General features: G+C 39.1%; 1 protein-coding gene across 7 annotated transcripts in view; it reads left to right on the top strand.

The window, feature by feature from the left end:
- Nek1 (NIMA related kinase 1) overlaps positions 1-19,735 on the top strand; it is a 142,851-nt gene that overhangs the window by 4,020 nt on the left and 119,096 nt on the right. For all 7 annotated transcript variants that reach the window (XM_076553291.1, XM_076553290.1, XM_042262983.2 and 4 more), the window contains 7 exons: positions 2,618-2,765; positions 3,158-3,254; positions 7,918-8,015; positions 11,691-11,774; positions 16,400-16,467; positions 16,591-16,677; positions 17,693-17,747. In XM_076553291.1, the coding sequence (XP_076409406.1) occupies positions 2,649-2,765; positions 3,158-3,254; positions 7,918-8,015; positions 11,691-11,774; positions 16,400-16,467; positions 16,591-16,677; positions 17,693-17,747 (606 nt within the window). In that variant the 5' untranslated portion in view covers positions 2,618-2,648. The remainder of the gene's footprint in view (positions 1-2,617; positions 2,766-3,157; positions 3,255-7,917; positions 8,016-11,690; positions 11,775-16,399; positions 16,468-16,590; positions 16,678-17,692; positions 17,748-19,735) is intronic.

The raw sequence follows: 19,735 nt of genomic DNA, 5'->3' as shown, positions 1-19,735 counted from the left end.
TGTTGTACCCAGAGTCCCCCAAAGACCACCAAGAGACTAAATCTGATGCAAAAGCAAAGAGTCTTTTTACTGTTGCGAGTTAATTCAGGCCTCTCTGTCCGTCTAATGTAGCAGTAGAGTAGGAGAGACCCCAGTAGCAATGGGGCAGGGTTTTTATACGGGGTGAAGCAAGGAGGAGGGGTCTTGGGGGGTCTAAAGACTACATAGGAACAGACTCAGGATTGGTTTATGCAAGTGGCAATCCTGTTAGTAACTTTGGCTAGGGTTAGTTGGGGGTTACAGTTTTCCATTTTGGGGCAGGCCTGGACAAGTCCCAGGTTTTGTCCTTGAGCAGGTGTGGAGGAGGGTGGTTGGCCTCGCATGTACTGACTGTGAGGGCTGGCTCAGTGGCCAAGGCTCAGTGCATCCTATCTCTCTTTTGCTTCTGGTAGGGGCATCACTGATTGTCTTTTCTTCATGGCCCTCCTAGAAACTGCTTGCTGAAGGCTCAGGAAACTGAAATTGAGGCCTGATCTCAGAGCAGACTGAGCAACCTGTTAGGACATCTGCTTGGTCCTTTTAGTATAGTCCCTAGAAAGGACCTGACAATTAAATTTGGAGGAGGAGCCATGGGGGAGCCCGTTTTCAGGTTCCTCGTGGCTTTACCCAGCAGGTCCTTCTAGGACCACGGACCTGAGTGCAGGTGTCTGAGATGGTCTGCACTTGGCTATACTGGGGGGAGGTCTTTTGCTCCACCCCTTGGCGTCTCTATAAATACCCTGGGGCAGAGACAGTCAGGACCCTTTGGAAAAGGTTCCAGGCTTTCTGGAGGCTATCCTTTATTTTCTGTTTATCTCCACAATGTAAATCCTTCTATCTAATATTTCCTGCTGCTCTCACTCAAGAAAACTCTGGGGAACTGTGGGGTTGGTGGGTAAATGCCCCGCAGAGCCAAACTGACAAATTTCACTTTTTCTTCTCGGCAAAAAGTCACAAAACAATGACGATTATCAAATAACCTCATTATGTGGTTATTATTTAATGTAATTTTATTTCATGGAATTGAGTCTCCTGAGGTGAATTTATCATGATTTGCTCTCTAAGTGGTGTAGTAATATGATACAATGAGCTTCCGTGGAGATAACATTAAATTGTGGCTGGCTCCCAGATACCCATTACACTATGCTGTTGCTTCAATGTAGACCATGTTTGGAATGACTTTTCCTTTCTTCCTCACTGTTGATGGCTGGAGTCTTATGATAATGTTTTAATTCTTATTCCTCTTAAGGTTGCTGAAAGCATTATCATTATAGAAATCGAAATGGGAGCTGATTATAAGGTTTTTTTTTTTTTTAAAGTTGCAGCAGGTTCTTTTTCACAAAATTTCATTGGCTATAATTATCAATTTTACTACAGGCTGGATTTGGACATTTAGTTTTCAGAACTATAATATGAATTCAGTAATTTAAGAAAATCGAATCTCTTTTAGAAAAATTAAAAAATTTACTATTGGTGGATGAGATGAAAACAGCAGTTTATTAATATGGTGAACTGTGGCTGAAATTTTAAGTTTCCCGAAAGCTCACTTCCTAGAAGGGAATCATACATTGGAAACATGGTTGCTATGAATGGAAACAAAGAGCAACTTGGGTGGATAAAGCGTTAGTGTCCGATTAAAACAGTGAATTTGTGTATGTCTACAGAAGAGGAGTCTTGCCCCGGCTGTGTTGATCATGGCTTTTATGGCTTTCACATGCTTCCTTCCTTAAGATTTCATTACCTAGTGTATTTTTTTTCTGGCTTATCTAAAATTACAATTAAAGGTACTGTCTTAGTCATGATTCTCTAGAGAAACAGAGCTAATAGAATGGATCTGTATATATCAAAGGGGGGTTTATTAGAGTGGCTTACAGACCGTGGTCTGGCTAGTCCAACAGGCTGTCACCGGATGGAAAGAATCTGGTAGTTGTTCTGAACACAAGGCTGGTTTTCAGTCCTGAAGAAGTAGGTTCTAAAGCCAGTGAAGGAGTGCTTCAGCAGCAGGACAGATGAACTTGCCAGCAAGAGTGAAAGGCAAGCAGGCAAAGGGCAAAAGCTCCGGTCTTCCACGTCCTTTATGTGGACTGTCACCAAAAGGTGTAGCCCAGATTTTAGGATGGGTCTTTTGATAAGTACAGAATTTTACCTGGAATTACTGAATTGTTGAAACAACTTTGAGAAACTGTGTCTTACTAAGCTTATATTCTTATTAAAGTAATAAAATAATGCTGCTAATTCATGTAGAAAAAAAGATTACCTTTATGTGCCTGTGTTATAAGTAGGTTCAGTATTGGATGTTTCAAAGCATTCTAATAAAACTGAAACATCACTATTTCTTGTTTGTTTTATTCTAAGTGTAAAATTTATTTGACTTTCAGTAAAGATGTTATATCTCCCCCCCCCCCGCCCCCCAACAGGGTTTCTCTGTGTAGCTTTGCGCCTGTCCTGGATCTCACTCTGTAGACCAGGCTGGCCTTGAACTCACAGAGATCTGCCTGGCTCTGCCTCCCGAGTGCAGGTAGATGGCACCACCACTGCCTGGCTTAGATATCTTTTTGTTAAGACTTGCTTAATCTCTGTTAACTGTCTTTGTGCTTAGCTAACCTATAAAAATGCCTTAAGAAAGAACCATGGAGAAGTATGTTAGACTACAGAAGATTGGAGAAGGCTCGTTTGGAAAAGCTGTTCTTGTTAAATCCACAGAGGACAGCAGGCATTATGTTATCAAGGAAATTAACATCTCAAGGGTAAGTATATTTTTACTTCGGTTACACAAGTAACCGAATTTGGTTACCATAGGACTTCTTATTAGAGAAATGCATAACCTAATGAGAAAGAGTGCTATAATCCCACCAAGGACCACTGATTTCCGAGGAATCTGAATGTTCATTCAGATTTTTTCCACTATGTTCCTGTACTTGCTTGTAGAAGCATATATTTACAGTGCTGTAACGTACTGTGGATTGGGTTCCCTAGGAGGGGTTCACTTCTGGATTCAGTTCATTCCTTTCCCACTCACTGCTATAGTTGTAATTAATTTATTATGATTATTGTACTGGATTAGCACCATTTTTAACCTCTCTCGTAGCGATGAACTTTTAACTTCATTGGTGGTTTCCCTCTCTCCTCCTCCCGTTAGATGTCCGGTAAAGAGCGGCAAGAGTCAAGGAGAGAGGTCGCGGTGCTGGCAAACATGAAGCATCCGAACATTGTCCAGTATAAAGAGTCCTTCGAAGGTCAGACGAGCACTTTGCAAACTTTTAAAATCAGCTAAGACACTTAGGAATTTTGGGCTTTTTACTTGTAAGGAATTATTTTGTGTATGTATTTTTAGGGAAAAAATGTTCTTTTTTGTTGTTTAATAGATATGCTTGTAAGTATCAGTTTGATTCTAGGATAGTATTGACACCAGACTATCCCATTGTAGCTTAATATTGGCTCATTGTCATTAGCAGTTACTTAAAAAGAAGCACTATAGTACATAAATGTGGAGTGGGAAAAATTATTAATAATTAACATTTTAAACTTAAAGCACCATATAAGTATTCCTACCACTAAAACTGAGAAAATATTCTGATCTTGATTTTTTAAACAATTTCCTCCTTTTTTGACAATTTCATACATGTATGTAGATGTTAACGGTCTGATTAAATAAGAAACACAGAGCCAATGCAGAGTTACAAGCTCAAGAGGTCAGAGCAGTGGCTAAGGACTCAAATCCTTACCCTTCACTGCTGCTGCTGTTCTCCTCAGCAAGAGAACTACTTCCTGTGTGTCTGTCTTCTTATAGACTTTCTATTCTGCCTTCTCATTGGTTGTAAACCCAACCACATGGCCCATCTATACAGACCTCTAGGTCTCTATGGTTGGTATTGAGATTAAAGGCATGTGTGTCCATGCTGGCTGTATCCTTGAACACACAGAGATCCGCCTGTCATGTGAACGGGATTAAGGGCGTGTGCTACCACTGCTAGACTTCTGCTATGGCTTGTTATTAGCTCTGATCCCCAGGCAACTTTATTTATTAACATAAAAATAAAATCACATTTCAGTACAAATAAAATATCACCATACATGTATGTAGTTTAATCATGTTTCGCACACCCCCCATTGCTCTCCACTCCCCAGCACTCCTTCCTACTTTGATGTCTTCTCTTGTTAATTACCCACTGCCTTTCATTAGGGTTGCTCGCACGTGCACAGATGTGGGGCAATTTCTGAATCTGGGGCGGTTTACCAGTGATGACAGTCCCGAGGAAAACTGACTCCTTCCCCAGTAGCCTTTAACTGCTGTGTCTCCTCATCTAGGGGTGCGTTCTCACGGCTCCTCCCCATCTTCACCAGAAGTAATCTGATTCAAATGTACTTCATTTTAAAGCAATACCTGCTCACAGTAAATGTTCAAAAGGTATAGACAGGCATGACTACAAGTTCTCAGTTCCCCTAACCTCACCCTCATTGGAACTCCCTAGGAAGCAGGGTGGCTGATAACCCTGTGTGTATTCTTAGCCTGTTTTCTGTGCCTACACGACACATGCTGTGTCAGGGAAACACAGTGCTTGTTTTTCCCTCTGCTCTTGAACACAGTGCTGAAGACTTCTGCAACTCAAAAGGTGTGGGAGTCTCTCCAGTAGCAAACAAACAGCTCTACAGTGGACAGCAGCTAGAAACCCTCTCCTCCAGTTCCCATCAGACACTGTACCTGCAGGTAGTGTCATGTTGCCCAGACTGGAGACACTGTCCACGCTTTCCCTATTTCAGACCCAGCAGCAAGTGCAGACCTGTGAATTTCTGCCAAATAAGCTACAAATGGACATTCCCTGACCTCTTTTCAGATCCAGTTAACTTGCTACGGCAGCTCACAGAACTCTAGGAAAGACTGTACTTAAATTTATAATTAAGACATACATACATACACATGTGTATGTCTCTTTTTGTTTTTGGAGACAGGGCTTCTCTGTGTAACAGCCCTAGCTATCCTGGAACTCACTCTGTAGACCAGGCTGGCCTCAGACTCACAGATATCCACCTGTCTCTGCCTCCCAAGTATAAAGGCGTGTGTTACCACCGCCCGGCACATGTATGTCTTTTATAATGAACACAAATCCACACCCCAAGCTGGTAGAAAGCAGTAATTAAAATATCTGGAGCTTTTTGGCTTCTAAACTTAGCTGTGGTGAAGGAAAGGGTGCTAGAAACAGCCAGGCAGTGTGCTTGTACTGAGTTTTCTAATTCATGGCCCCTTAATGTTTCTGTCATGCCCTTTGTTATTCTGATTGTCTTTGTCACTTGGCTTACCTGCTTTTTGTGCTTTGTTTTGCTTCAACCTCAAGCAGTTTCTAAGGTAGTAGTTTTGGGTTTTAGGGGGTCTTTAAAAGCCTGTAAGTGTATTAGTGATAAAGGGGTTTTTATGTATCTGTAGTCTTATACAAAGTAATCTGACAAACAGGTGGTGATAATGTTAGGAGAATACAAAACAGATTATTACTTCTCTAACAGAGGAAACACTTCTCTGTTAATTATATATTTAAGTATTGATTTAATACTGGGTATGGCGACACACACCTGCAGTACTAGTACTAGGGAGGTAGAATCAGGAGCATTTGTGAGTTTGAGGTCAGCCTGGGAAACACATGGAGACCTTGACAAGCAAGCTTGCAAGTAGGGGGTAGATGGATGGGAGGAAAGAGAGGGAGAGATGGGAAGGAGAGAGGAGAGAACAAATGATTATTTTGCCTCTGGTAGAGATCTGAGTAGCAGAAAATATAACTAATTCATGAACTAAATCCCCAACATTTCTCCAATTTCTTTGTGTTCTGTGTAACCTCCCATAGTCTTCACCTCTCCATTTCCCCATGTTCCAGTGCTGGAGATCAGACACGGGGCTTTGTGTGTTCTGAGTAAACTCTTCCACCAAGTTATATCTCCAACTTTGACATAGGATCTTGCCATGTAGTTCAGATTAGGTTCCAACCTGCAAATCTTCCTTTTTCAGCTTCCTGGCACCACATGTGGCTAAACAAAACATAGAAGGTTTGCTTTCAACTATCTTTGAAATACCACCATTTTTTTTTTTTTTTTTGGAATTAACTATTTGTAGCATGAATCTTAAAAGGTCTTATTAATAGAAACAAACCTGGAGCCAGGTATTGGGGTGAATACTGAAAGATCAGAGAAGCAGAACAAGCCACAGCTTCCTCACCTCGCCAGTTCCTCAGCTGATCCTGTTTCCTCAGACTGAAAGCCTCTGAGTCCTCATCCAAATGGATCTCAGCTGAACTGCTGCTAAAAGCCTAAAAGCTTAACCAAGCTCTAGTTCCTGGTCCTCAAGCCTTATATACCTTTCTGCTTTCTGCCATCACTTCTGGGATTAAAGGCTCACTTCCTAAAGGCGTGAGTCATCATGCCTGGTGTGTAAGGCACAGCTTTTAATTGTGACTTTAAACTCACAGAGATCCGGATGGATCTCTGCCTCCCAAGTGATAGGATTAAAGGCGTGTGTGCCACCATTTTCTGGCCTCTATATCTAGTGGCTGTTCTGTAAGTTTCTTAGTGTGCACAAAATTTTGGGGAACACAATATCACCACAACTATCGTTACTGCTCTTTGTTTCCTCCCAGAAATAGTCTGAAGTATTAATAAGTGTATAAATGAGGACACACTGTATTCAACTTGTGGATTGTATAGAGGTTTTTTTCTTCATATTGTCATTTTTAAGGTTTATTTCTATTTGTTTTTGCCTGTATGTATCTAAGTGCACCATGTGCGTGTTTGGTGCTCTAGGAGATGAGAAGGCAGCATCAGATCCCATGGAACTGGAATTATCAGTGATTGTGAGCCACTGTGTGGGTGCTGGGAAAAAAACCTCAGGCCCTCAGTGAGTGCTCTTAGCCACTGAGTCATCTCTCCAGCCCCATTTTATTTTGTCATTTCTAGCATGTATATTAGATGATCTTTCCATCTCAGTCATAGTCATACAGATTCTTAATTAGTTTAATTCAGGTAAGTTTCTAGTTCTAAGGGTATATTATAAACTGTATATCAGAAGAGCATATAAGAACCCTCATTAAGAATGCCCCCTCAAAGTGAGAGAAATGAGCGTTTTTAGAAATTTGGCTCCCGTACACATTATAAGGACACAAGAAGTAGGAACACCACTCTTCCAGTTGTGATGCTCTCCTTAGTGAGTCAGGGTTCAGCAAATGTTACCAATCCTATTGCTCACTCTTCCTTGCATAAAAAAAGTTGGTAGTGGAAAAATGACTCGAAAGAGACGCCGAAGATCTTTCTCTGTGCATAAAGATATAAAGGTATAAAGATACAAAAGTGATTGTGGCAGTGACCCAGCTTCACGTTTATTCACATACATGAACGGTTTGTTTGTTTCAGAAGAAAAAGAAACCCCTGGGGGCTTGGGGAGGAAGCTGTGCCTTCCTCGCTGTTGAATCTTCAGCTCATTATATCATTTATTGTTGTGTTTATGTTTAATGAACAGTTAATTCAAGTGAATAATTCAAAACTGAAAACTAGGGATCATTTCAATTCTAAGATATTCTGAAAGTTGGTGGGAAAACATGATTTTATATTTAATATTTAAGAAAATTGAGCAAAATTATATTGTTCTGCATTTTATTTATGTTTTGGAAATATTAAAGTATGAACACCATTTTCTATTCAGATGGTGTATTCTTGGTAGAAAAATGGTCAATGATGGAGTTGCCTAAAACTTAAATCATTATACAACCTGTATAGGCAGAGTTGCTAGACTTTGTGCTCTAATTCTTTTGAAGATGGTCCACTCTATTGTTTAGCTGCTGCTTTTTAGCAAATCTTTAAGTACCTTAACTGTGCTTTTGATGCAACATTTTAAAAATGGAATTTGATGTTTATCTTTTGTAGAAAATGGCTCTCTCTACATAGTAATGGATTACTGTGAAGGAGGAGATCTGTTTAAACGAATAAATGCTCAGAAAGGCGCTTTGTTTCAAGAAGATCAGGTGGGTTAGCACAGAGGAGCTTGATTCCTACTCCACTTCCAAGAAGCAACTCAGAGTGTAATTTCATATGTATTTATTTGAGGGGTGGGGTGGGAAACAGAGCACAGGACAGAGTCTCACATAGCCGAGGCTGTCCTGAAACTTCTGATCACCTTGACTTTACCACTTCAGTGCTAAAACTATAGACATGTGTCACCACACTCAGCTATGTGTATTCGTTTTTAACTGTGGGTGCTAGTCATAATTGCTAGGGCAGGCTGCTGTTAGACCCAATATTTTAGTCCCATCTTTAATTAGCTACCATCTTTATTTAGTTCCCTATCTCATTTCCTATCTATAATATATTCTTGTATGTATAGTATAAGCTACATCCCACATGCATATGTATGTGTGCATACATATAAGTTAATTAATAATTAGGTTATAATAATAATTAGGTTACATACATCTGTGTGTACATATATATGCATGTATGTAACCTAATTCATTATAACTGGTTATTCTGTGTCCTGCCAATCTGTCTTATTGCTGCCAGATCATATCTTCCAAAAATACAGCCTGGCCAAATAACTCTAGCTCTGGAAGCCTTGCATTTGCAACTGCGTGAAATCTAATTTGACTCCCGGAGTCTCTGAAGTATGGCCCACCTAACCTAAGCAGCCTCATTTTTAGGTATTTTGTAAACCTGTCTACTCCTTGTCCTTTATTTTAGCAGGTATTTATTGAGCATGAACTTGGTGTTGTTGAGCCTTGTATTTGTACATCTGTCTCCTCTTTGTTGTATTTTATCATGATTATTTTCATAACATCTTCCCTCAACTGTCTTTTATTGTTATTTAAAGTTCAGCTCAAGTCCCAACTTCTTTAAGTTTTTCATAATTTGTTTTCTTTGGTCTTTTCTGTCTTTAAATTCCTGCTGCCTTTCTCTTTACCACCCAGTCCCTTTTTATATGCATGTTTTTGCATAGGAGGAGGGAGGGTTAGATTTGTTCTTTTAAATCTTACGACTTTTTGTCTCTATTTAATAGAGAAGGAATCTAACAGAAGTTAAGTAACTTACCTCCAGTAATATCGTTGGCTTTTGAACCTACTTCTGTTTAACTTCAAAGTCATACTATGAAGCACTCAGAAATGGAAAGGCCTCTTTCCCTACTGTTCTGTCCCAAAGTTTGCTACTTGGTTATTCACTTTGTTGACTCTTTTTTTTTTGTTGTTGTTTTTTGTTTTTCGAGACAGGGTTTCTCTGTGTAGCTTTGCGCCTTTCCTGGAACTCTCTTTGGAGACCAGGCTGGCCTCGAACTCACAGAGATCCGCCTGCCTCTGCCTCCCGAGTGCTGGGATTAAAGGCGTGCGCCACCACCGCCCGGCCACTTTGTTGACTCTTTCATCCTCTCCAGGCTGAGTTGGTTCTTCTGAGCTGGCACATCACTGCTCTGGAATTTGAGTTACTTGCTCATCTCTCTAAGTCTTTTTACAGCCCAAATCCAGCCCACTATCTTTGTTTGTAAATGAAATTTTTTTTTTTAAAGAATTATTTATTATGTATACAGAAGAGGGTGCCAGATCTCATTACAGATGGTTGTGAGCTATGATGTGGGTGCTGGGAATTGAACTCAGGACCTCTGGAAGAGTAGTCAGTGCTGGTGCTCTTAACCTCTGAGCCATCTCTCCAGCATAAATGAAATTTTATTACAGCATAATTAAATCTGTTTGCAAATAACTTATGATTGCTTTATTACTGTGGTGAGAAAGTTAAGAGAAAGACCATATGGCTTTCTCTCTCTCTCTCTCTCTCTCTCTCTCTCTCTCTCTCTCTCTCTCTCTCTCTCTCTCTCTCTCTTTTTATTTGTTGTTTGTTTTGTTTTTTGAGATGGGGGTTTCTCTGTGTAGCCCTGGCTGTCCTGGAACTCACTCTGTAGACCAGGATGGCCTTGAACCCAGAGATTCTCTTGCCTCTGCCTTGTGAGTGCTGGGATCAAAATTGTACGCCACCACCCAGCTTTTCTTACTGTTCACAGAATAAATTTGCTGACCCCTAATTTATGAGCTCTTTCAGTAACTTTTTGCAAAGCTCATTCCTGCACATATTTGTACAGCATTGAATATACTTTTGACAGAAAGATCAGGTACGGGAAACGAGGTCACAGAAGAACTCTGTAAAGTGAGGTGGCCAGACTCCGGGATGGTTCTCTTTCTACTCATAGTTCCCCAGCAGTCAGACTCCACTTAGCCTACTCATTGTCTGTCCTTTTCCTGACCCTCCCGGGTTGTTCTTGTACCGATCTCTTTAGTTAGATGCACATTTCATTCCGGGTGTTTGTGAGTCCCTACCACTGTATGTACTCTGGAAGTCAGTTTTCTACTGAAAATCCGTTATGTCACTATGGAAAGGCATTTCCAATTTTATGCTCTTTTCACTCAGTAAATATCTAAAAAATAATTAACGGACAGGGTTCTTTAGTTTTAGTGTTTGTTTTTATTATTTTGGAAATAGGGTTTTTGTCATGTGCCTCCCCTGGAACTAATGAGCCTTCTGCTGCCACCTTGAGTGAGGAGGATGTTTTGTTAGTGCAATTACTTTATAATTAATTTTCTATGACTTGAAATGTACTTTCTGTTCCTTAAAAATACTAAAAATGAGTTACCCGTTGTTCTGCAGTCCACCTCTCTCGTGTTAAACCCTGTCTACTGGTCTCATTATCTTCCGTTATTATGTCTGTCTTGGACTCACACAGGCACACAGTATAAGCAAAAATGCATTTGAGAGGCGTGTGAATTTTAAATTTTCGTGTTTTATCAAATGACTTACCACCTCCTCACAAATGAGGTGTGAAAAATAAGATATGCATTATACCACATTCTGAGGAATATTATGTATTATTTCAAGTTAAAATGGTACCTTCCTTAGTTATACTATTTTAATTTGAAAAGTTAGTATTTCCTGTGTGTTTATTGTCCTTTGTGCCATTTGTCTTTACAGTCTCTGTCATTCCGTGTTCTAGTCACCAGCGTTTTCCCAGTGATGGGAGGAATTGGAGAATTAGCAACCTATCAATTACGTTCAAGCATTTTCTCAAATTGTTAATAAACTTGGCTATATATTTTGCTATGAAGATATTTTAAATTTTATATAGCAGAGTTACCTTGGGACTTTGGAGAGGGCATATTTTTTTGTGTTCTGTTTTGAAAATCATGTGTCAGTCAAAAAATTATTAAAATTGACCTATGTATTATTTTATCATTATATGGTAATGATACTGTCTAATTGTAATTATATTGGTGTGGAGTGAGGTAGAAATTAAGTTGTTTTACATCTAAATTACAATTCCAGAGACTGTTTATATGTGGTAAATATGAATAGAGAGAGGTATTTTGGTAGATATATTCTAAATTTCTATCTTAATAATTTTCTTTTTGTAATTTTTATTTATATTGAAAAAATACAGAGAAAAGATAAACTTGATAAACTTACCCACCTACCACCAGTCTATCAGAAAGTATGAATTATTTATATTTTTTGTTCAGGTTTCTCCCCACACTGTGCTGTGTGTAACAGATTTAGTATGTGTTATACCTGTTTCTCTTGTCAGTTGGCTTGATACCTACTAGTGTTTGTATCTGTAAAGTACAAAGAAATTGGAGCCCGAGTGTTCTGAATGTGATGTTTCTCTCTAGATTTTGGACTGGTTTGTACAGATATGTTTGGCTTTGAAGCATGTACATGATAGAAAAATTCTTCACCGAGATATAAAGTCACAGGTATGCTTTTTATAGTCTGTCACTAACAGCCAAACCCCCCCCCCCCCCCCCCCCCCGGTTTTTTTAAAGCCCAGGGTCTCACAGCTTTGTTCACGTTAGCCTGAAACTATGTAGCCCAAGCTGTGGTCCTCAGACCCTAGCATCCCAAGTGCCGGGATTACGGGTGTGAACCTGCAGGCCAGGCCATCACTTCGCCATGACTGGAAACAGCAGCCTCTGTCCGTCCACTCTTTGCTGTCCACTCAGATCTTTGATGTCCCCCACGCGTTCCCTGTAGTAGCTCCTCCATCTCTGTGTTCCCTGCTTTCTTGATTGACTCCTTTGTTGGGATAGAATAAATCAAAGAAAGATGTGTGGAAGTTAATTTTGAGATTTTGCATGTTTGTAGTTGACTTTATTCCCTTTTCTTTAATGAAAATTTGGGTATACATTTCTGGATAGGAGATTGTTTTCCCACAAAACTGTAAGATACGGTTCATTTGTTTTTTGGTGTCAAGAATTGACATTCAGAAATTTAAAGCCCACGGTACAGGAACAGAACTGACACCTACAAGTTGTCTGCAGACCTTCAGGGAGATGCTACAGCAAGTGCACGCACGCACGCGCGCGCACACACACACACACACACACACACGCACGCACGCACGCACACGCGTGCACACACACACGCACACATGCACACTCTCTAAGTGTACAGTTTACTGATTTTAGTATATGTATAGAATTTTTTTTTTCTCTTCAAAGGAGTACTGCATGCCCATTCCCAGTCATACCTGTTCCTCCTCCATGTAGACCGTGGTAACCACTGGTCTTCTTTCTGTCTATATATCTGTATCCAGTATATTTAAATAAAACTCAGATAATATGTGCTTTTAGGTATTTAAAACTGGATTATTTTTTTTTGTGATATATATTTTTTATTTTACAATATCATTCAGTTCTACATATCAGCCATGGGTTCCCCTATTCTCCCCCCTCCCACGCCCTCCCCTTACCTCCAGCCCACCCTCCATTCCCACCTCCTCCAGGACAAGTCCTCCCCCGAGGACTGTGATCAACTTGGTAGACTCAGTCCAGGGAGGTCCAGTCCCTTCCTCCCAGACTAAGCCAAGTGTCCCTGCATAAGTTCCAGGTTTCAGACAGCCAACTCATGCAATGAGCACAGGACTTGGTCCCACTGCCTAGATGCCTCCCAAACTAATCAAGCCAATCAACTGTCTCACCTATTCAGAGGGCCTGATCCAGCTGGGAGCCCCTCAGCCTTTGGTTCATAGTTCATGTGTTTCCATTCATTTGGCTATTTTTTTTTTCAATAATTGAGTAAAACTGAAATTTATTATATGCCACAGTCGTCCTAGGGACCTCCATGCTATATATATAGCCTCTATGGTTCTATGGGTTGTGGTCTGATTGTTCTTTATTTTATATCTAGAATCCACCAATGAGTGAGTACATACCATAACTGTCTTTCTGGGTTTGGGTTACCTCACTCAGGATGATTTTTTCTAGTTCCATCCATTTGCCTGCAAATTTCATGCTTTCATTGTTTTTCTCTGCTGAGTAGTACTCCATTGTGTATATGTACCACATTTTTTTCATCCATTCTTCCGTTGATGGGCATCTAGGTTGTTTCCAGGTTCTGGCTATTACAAATAGTGCTGCTACGAACATAGCTGAGCATGTATCTTTATGGTATAAATCAGCATTCCTTGGGTAGATGCCCAAGAGTGGGATGGCTGGGTCTTGAGGTAGTTCGATTCCTAATTTTCTGAGAAACCGCCGTACTGATTTCCACAGTGGTTGTACAAGTTTACATTCCCACCAACAGTGGAGGAGTGTTCCCTTTGCTCCACATCCTCTCCAACATTGGTTGTCATTGGTGTTTTTGATCGTAGCCATTCTAACAGGTGTAAGGTGGTATCTCAGAGTCGTTTTGATTTGCATTTCTCTGATGATTAAGGATGTTGAGCATTTCTTTAAATGTCTTTCAGCCATTTGTAGTTCTTGTTTTGTGAATTCTCTGTTTAGCTCTTTAGCCCATTTTTTAATTGGACTGTTTAGTGCTTTGATGTCTAGTTTCTTGAGTTCTTTATATATTGTGGAGATCAATCCTCTGTCAGATGTGGGGTTGGTGAAGATCTTTTCCCAATCTTTTGACTGTCTTTTTGTCTTATTGACTGTGTCTTTTGCCCTGCAAAAGCTTCTCAGTTTCGAGAGGTCCCATTTATTAATGGTTGTGCTCAGGGTCTGTGCTGTCGGTGTTTTATTTAGGAAATGGTCTCCGGTGCCAATGTGTTCAAGAGTGCTTCCTATTTTCTTTTCTATTAAGTTTAGTGTAACTGGATTTATGTTTAGGTCTTTGATCCACTTGGACTTGAGTTTTGTGCATGGTGACAGATATGGATCTATTTGTAATCTTTTACATATTGACATCCAGTTATGCCAGCACCATTTGTTGAAGATACTTTCTTTGTTCCATTGTATAGTTTTGGCTCCTTTGTCAAAAACCAGGTGTTCATATGTGCATGGATTAATGTCAGGGTCTTCAATTCGATTCCATTGGTCCGTATGTCGGTTTTTATACCAGTACCAAGCTGTTTTTATTACTATAGCTCTATAGTAGAGTTTGAGGTCCGGGATGGTGATGCCTCCAAGGGTTGCTTTATCGTATAGGATTCTTTTAGCTATCCTGGGTCTTTTGTTTTTCCATATAAAGTTGAGTGTTTTTCTTTCCAAGTCTGTGAAGAATTGTGTTGGGATTTTGATGGGGATTGCATTGAATCTGTAGATTGCTTTTGGTAAGATTGCCATTTTTACTATGTTAATCCTACCTATCCATGAGCATGGCAGATCCTTCCATTTTCTGATATCTTCTTCAATTTCTTTCTTTAGAGATTTAAAGTTCTTGTCAAAAAGGTCTTTCACTTGTTTAGTTAGTGTTATCCCAAGGTATTTTATATTATTTGTGGCTATTGTAAAGGGTGATGTTTCTCTGACTTCTTTCTCAGCCCTTTTATCATTTGTGTATAGGAGGGCTACTGATTTTTTTGAGTTGATCTTGTATCCTGCCACTTTACTGAAGGAGTTTATCAGCTGTAGAAGTTCCCTGGTAGAGTTTTTGGGGTCACTTATGTATACTATCATATCATCTGCAAATAGTGAAAGTTTGACTTCTTCCTTGCCAATTTGTATCCCTTTGATCTCCTTTTGTTGTCTTATTGCTCTAGCTAGAACTTCTAGTACTATATCGAATAAATATGGGGAGAGTGGACAGCCTTGTCTTGTTCCTGAATTTAGTGGTATCGCTTTGAGTTTCTCTCCATTTAATTTGATGTTTGCTGTTGGCTTGCTATAAATTGCTTTTATTATGTTTAAAAATGTTCCTTGTATTCCTAATCTTTCTAAGACCTTTATCATGAAGGGGTGTTGGATTTTGTCAAAGGCTTTTTCAGCATCTAAGGAGATGATCATGTGGTTTTTTTCTTTCAGTTTGTTTATATGGTGTATTACATTGACTGATTTCCGTATGTTGAACCATCCTTGCATCCCTGGGATGAATCCTACTAAAACTGGATTATTTGCCTGGTGGGGTATTCCACACTTTAATCCCAGCACTCGAGAGGCAAAGGTGTATGAATTTCTGTGAGTTCTAGGCTATCCTGGCCTACATAGTGAATCTCAAGCCAGCTAAGGCTACATAGTGAGATCCTGTCTGAAAAGCAAAACAAGGTGGATTATTTGTCGCTTTTGGAGTTGGGTATTGAGATGTGTCTCAATATAGGCTTTTGAACCTAACATACAGCTGTGGGTGACCTGGATTTTAGATCTCTTTCCTATGCCTCCTTAGTGCCAGGATTAGGGAAGCATGTTCCACCATGGCAGCCTTGATTATTTGACTTTTTTTTTTTTTTGTACAGTTGATTTGTAAATTCTTTTTTTTTTCCATAAAATAAGTTTCTTTTCAAATATATATCAGTTTTCAAGTGCAGATAATTTTCTCTTCATTCTGTTGTTATCTATTCATTTTCTTTTATTAAAAGTTCTATTTGCATTTAGTGTGTATGTGTGTGTGCGCGCGCATGTATATGCATGAATGCGGGTGTGCTTGAGTGTGCATGTGTGTGCACACCTGCTAAGGAATGCAAGTGGAGGTTAGGGGACAGCTTTCAGGAATTGGTTCTCTGTCACCACGAGGATCCTGGTGGTTAGATTCAAGTTGCCAGGCTTGGCAGCAGCCACCTTAACCAGTTGAGTGATCTCACTGGCCCGTATTTAGTTTATTGACAGTGTCGTGGGGTGCACAATTTTTTAGTTTCAAGAAAGTGCAAATTTTCTTTCTTTTTGGTTTTTGTTTGATGTTATATCTAAGAAATAGTTGCCTACCTCAAAAGCATGACAATTTATTCCTGTCTATAGTTTCAGTTCTTATAGTCTATAATCCATTTTGAGTTAATTTTTGTATATGGTAAGATAGGTAGGAAGCTACATTTATTCTTTTTCATGGGGATATCCAGTTATTCTAGAATAATTTCTAATTGGATTAATTTTTCTGAAAAACAATGACTCATAGAAGTAACTGGACTGAAGTGATATTTCTGCTTGTTCTCTCTCTCTCCTTCTCTTAGAACATATTTCTAACCAAAGATGGGACAGTGCAGCTTGGAGACTTTGGAATTGCTCGAGTTCTTAATAGGTAACATAACAACTTTAAGCATTGTTTTGATATAATGTCGTCAGTCAAATTGAATCTGGTATAGTGTATATGTAATAAATTATATCTCTGTCTTAAGCTTCTTTAACAATTTTATTGTTCTAGTACTGTAGAGCTGGCTCGAACTTGCATAGGGACTCCATACTACCTGTCACCTGAAATCTGTGAAAACAAGCCTTATAATAATAAAAGGTATTTAAAATGATACTCCACACATGATATATTTGATTTAAACCTTTCTGTCACACTGTATTTAGTAGCCTTGAGAATACTATTCTAAAATCAGTAATGTATGTGTAACCGTGTATATCTTTAGATTGTTAGCATATGTAGAAACACTCTCACTGGGAGAACTCAGCAAAGAATCACTTGGTTGTTTGTCATAGTTAGGGACAGAGTGCTCTCTCTGGTCCTTGTCTTTGTCATAGTCATCTCCTATGGAACTATATATAGCTAATAGTATAGAATGCATGCTAGGTTCTCAATAAAGAAACCAATTCAGAGGGAGATGGACTAACATCCTTGAATGCCTCAGCCTGCTAGTCATCTAAGCTGCTGGTAGATTGTGTGGCACTGTATTGAGGACAGTTCCATAATTGAACAACAGTGACCTTTTCCTCTCCTTTCTAACTGAAGGGTCCCAACCAACACCGTTTAGTTTGCTGTCATAATTGATTATAGTAAATTAATATTTTTCATTTTGTAATATTTTTAAAATTGAGTAAAGTATGTTGAATTATGCAAAATAAAAATAAATGGAATGAATTTTTTTTTTTTCTTTTTCTTTTTTTTCTTGGTTTTTCAAGACAGGGTTTCTCTGTGTAGCTTTGCGCCTTTCCTGGGACTCACTTGGTAGCCCAGGCTGGCCTCGAACTCACAGAGATCCACCTGGCTCTGCCTCCCGAGTGCTGGGATTAAAGGCGTGCGCCACCACCGCCCGGCGGAATGAATTTTTTTATGCCATTCTTTTAAATATTAAATTTCCTTAATGAAATTTTGAAGTACTTGCTTAGGCAGCCCTTATTTTTGTAATTTGAGATAGCTGCTTTTATTATCTAGTTTGAAATTTTGAGTTAAAAAAATACTTTATATAGAGCACATATTTTCCCCAAGGTTTTCCATGCTATTTTTTTTTTTTTGCTAAAATGAAAAAAAAATTAAATATATTCTGATATTAAGGAGAAATTTCTCACTTTTGTCTTCCCAGTGACATCTGGGCTTTGGGCTGTGTCCTTTATGAGTTATGTACACTTAAACACGCAGTAAGTAAAAGTTCTGATGTCTCCAGGGCTGTGGAATCTTCCGGATAATGCTTACAGAGTAGAGGTTTTATTTTCTGAAATAGACTGATTTAGACTTATTACATATTTGCTCTTACTATATTTTGTGCTTTCCCCCCAACAAACATTGTTTCTCATGCAACAAACAGATCTCACTACCCTTCGTGTAAATTCATTTACTGTGAATTTGATGTTTTTCCCTAATACTTTCATTAGTTTCATTCTAACAAGTTCTTTGAGAACACCCATATTTAGCTGGGTGTGGTGGAAAAAGCCTGTAATTCCAGCATATGGGAGGCTGAGCACAGAAGAATTGCAAGTTCAAGGCCAGTCTGGACTAGATAGCAAGATTTTGTATGAAAAACAAAACAAAAAATCAAGTTAAAAGCATCCAAATTCTTTGAGTTTGTTATTGGAAGTTGAAGAATTTTAGTTTTTGTAACAACCAGAGTGTTGTTTTTATTAAAAATAAACTGCCAACATAGAAAAGAAAAACAATAAAAGAATTTTGTTCAGTGTATTCTTCAAGGTGTGTGTGTGTGTGTGTGTGTGTGTGTTTTGTTTGTTGTATGTGGTGTATGTACTTGATAATGGGAGTACGCACATGTGCTGTGGGTGTGAGGTTGGAGGTACCCAGTGTGGCCCAGGCTTAGTGTGTGTGTGTGTGTGTGTGTGTGTGTGTGTGTTGTTTGTTGTATGTGGTGTATGTACTTGATAATGGGAGTACGCACATGTGCTGTGGGTGTGAGGTTGGAGGTACCCAGTGTGGCCCAGGCTTAGTGTGTGTGTGTGTGTGTGTGTGTGTGTGTGTGTGTTGTTTGTTGTATGTGGTGTATGTACTTGATAATGGGAGTACGCACATGTGCTGTGGGTGTGAGGTTGGAGGTACCCAGTGTGGCCCAGGCTTAGTGTCTTGTGTCTCTCTTTGATTGCTCTTCATCTTTATTTTCTGAGACAGGTTTACAGAACCTACTCATCATTTTGGCTAGGTTGGCTTTAGTGAGCTTTAGGGATCCATCTGCTTCCACCCACAACTCACCCTAGTGGAGAGTACAGAACCATCTGTCTTTTACATGTGTTATGGGGTTCTGAACTTACACTTTCGTGCTTACACAGCAGGCATTTTACCGACTGAGTATCTCCCTAGCCTCTTACCAAGTATTTCTATCAAATTAAGTACCCGTATTTTATTTACAATTTTCACCATTGGCATAGTTTTGAAATAGTATGAAATACATTAAAAAGGGAGAGTTTCTGTCAAAATATATTGAATCTTAACATCTTCACTTGTATACCTTCTTTTTTTAGTCTGTTTCTCTCACTGATTAAACAGTACTGTATTTTCAAACTTCAGAAAATACATAAAATTATAAAGCAGTAAATAAGTACCATAAGCAATTCTAACAAGAAACAACTGCTTATATTTGTTGTTTCCCCCTAAGCTTTTTCTAATTAAATTTATAAATTGAAATACTCATCTCTAAGAATTTGCTTATATTATATGAGCAGCTTTATAGCCTGTTTTTATTTTTAATACTGTCTTTTATTATTGTTTGTTGAGGTATTTTTACATTTATGTGAATGTGCATGCATCTACGAAAGTGTACTGCATTTATATGAATGCACATATCATTGGAGGTCAGATGAGTGTGTCGGAAGGCTTCCCTGAGCTAACTGATGTGGGTGCCCAGAACCAAACTGAGGTTCTCTGGAAGAGCAGAAAACCCTAGACATGGCCTAAGCAGAAAGTAGTTAGGAGTTCTTTTATATCTTTACTCATTTTGCCCAAATGCTTTTTGCTCAGTAGTTATTTTTTTCTTCAAGTTGTTAGAGCAGAGACAGAGAAGGCCAGATCTTAAAATGAAAATCACTAGGTTATGTAACTATTATCTGAATCGTTGTTATGTATTGTCAAATCTTTATTAATATTTATACCTCTCCTCTTGGCATGTTGCATAAACAGTTAGATT

Source organism: Peromyscus maniculatus, chromosome 17, assembly GCF_049852395.1.
Source record: "Peromyscus maniculatus bairdii isolate BWxNUB_F1_BW_parent chromosome 17, HU_Pman_BW_mat_3.1, whole genome shotgun sequence".
NCBI classification, from domain to species: Eukaryota; Metazoa; Chordata; class Mammalia; order Rodentia; family Cricetidae; genus Peromyscus; species Peromyscus maniculatus.
The sequence above is the reverse complement of the archived record's forward strand: the minus strand, read 5'-3'. Positions and strand labels throughout refer to the sequence as shown.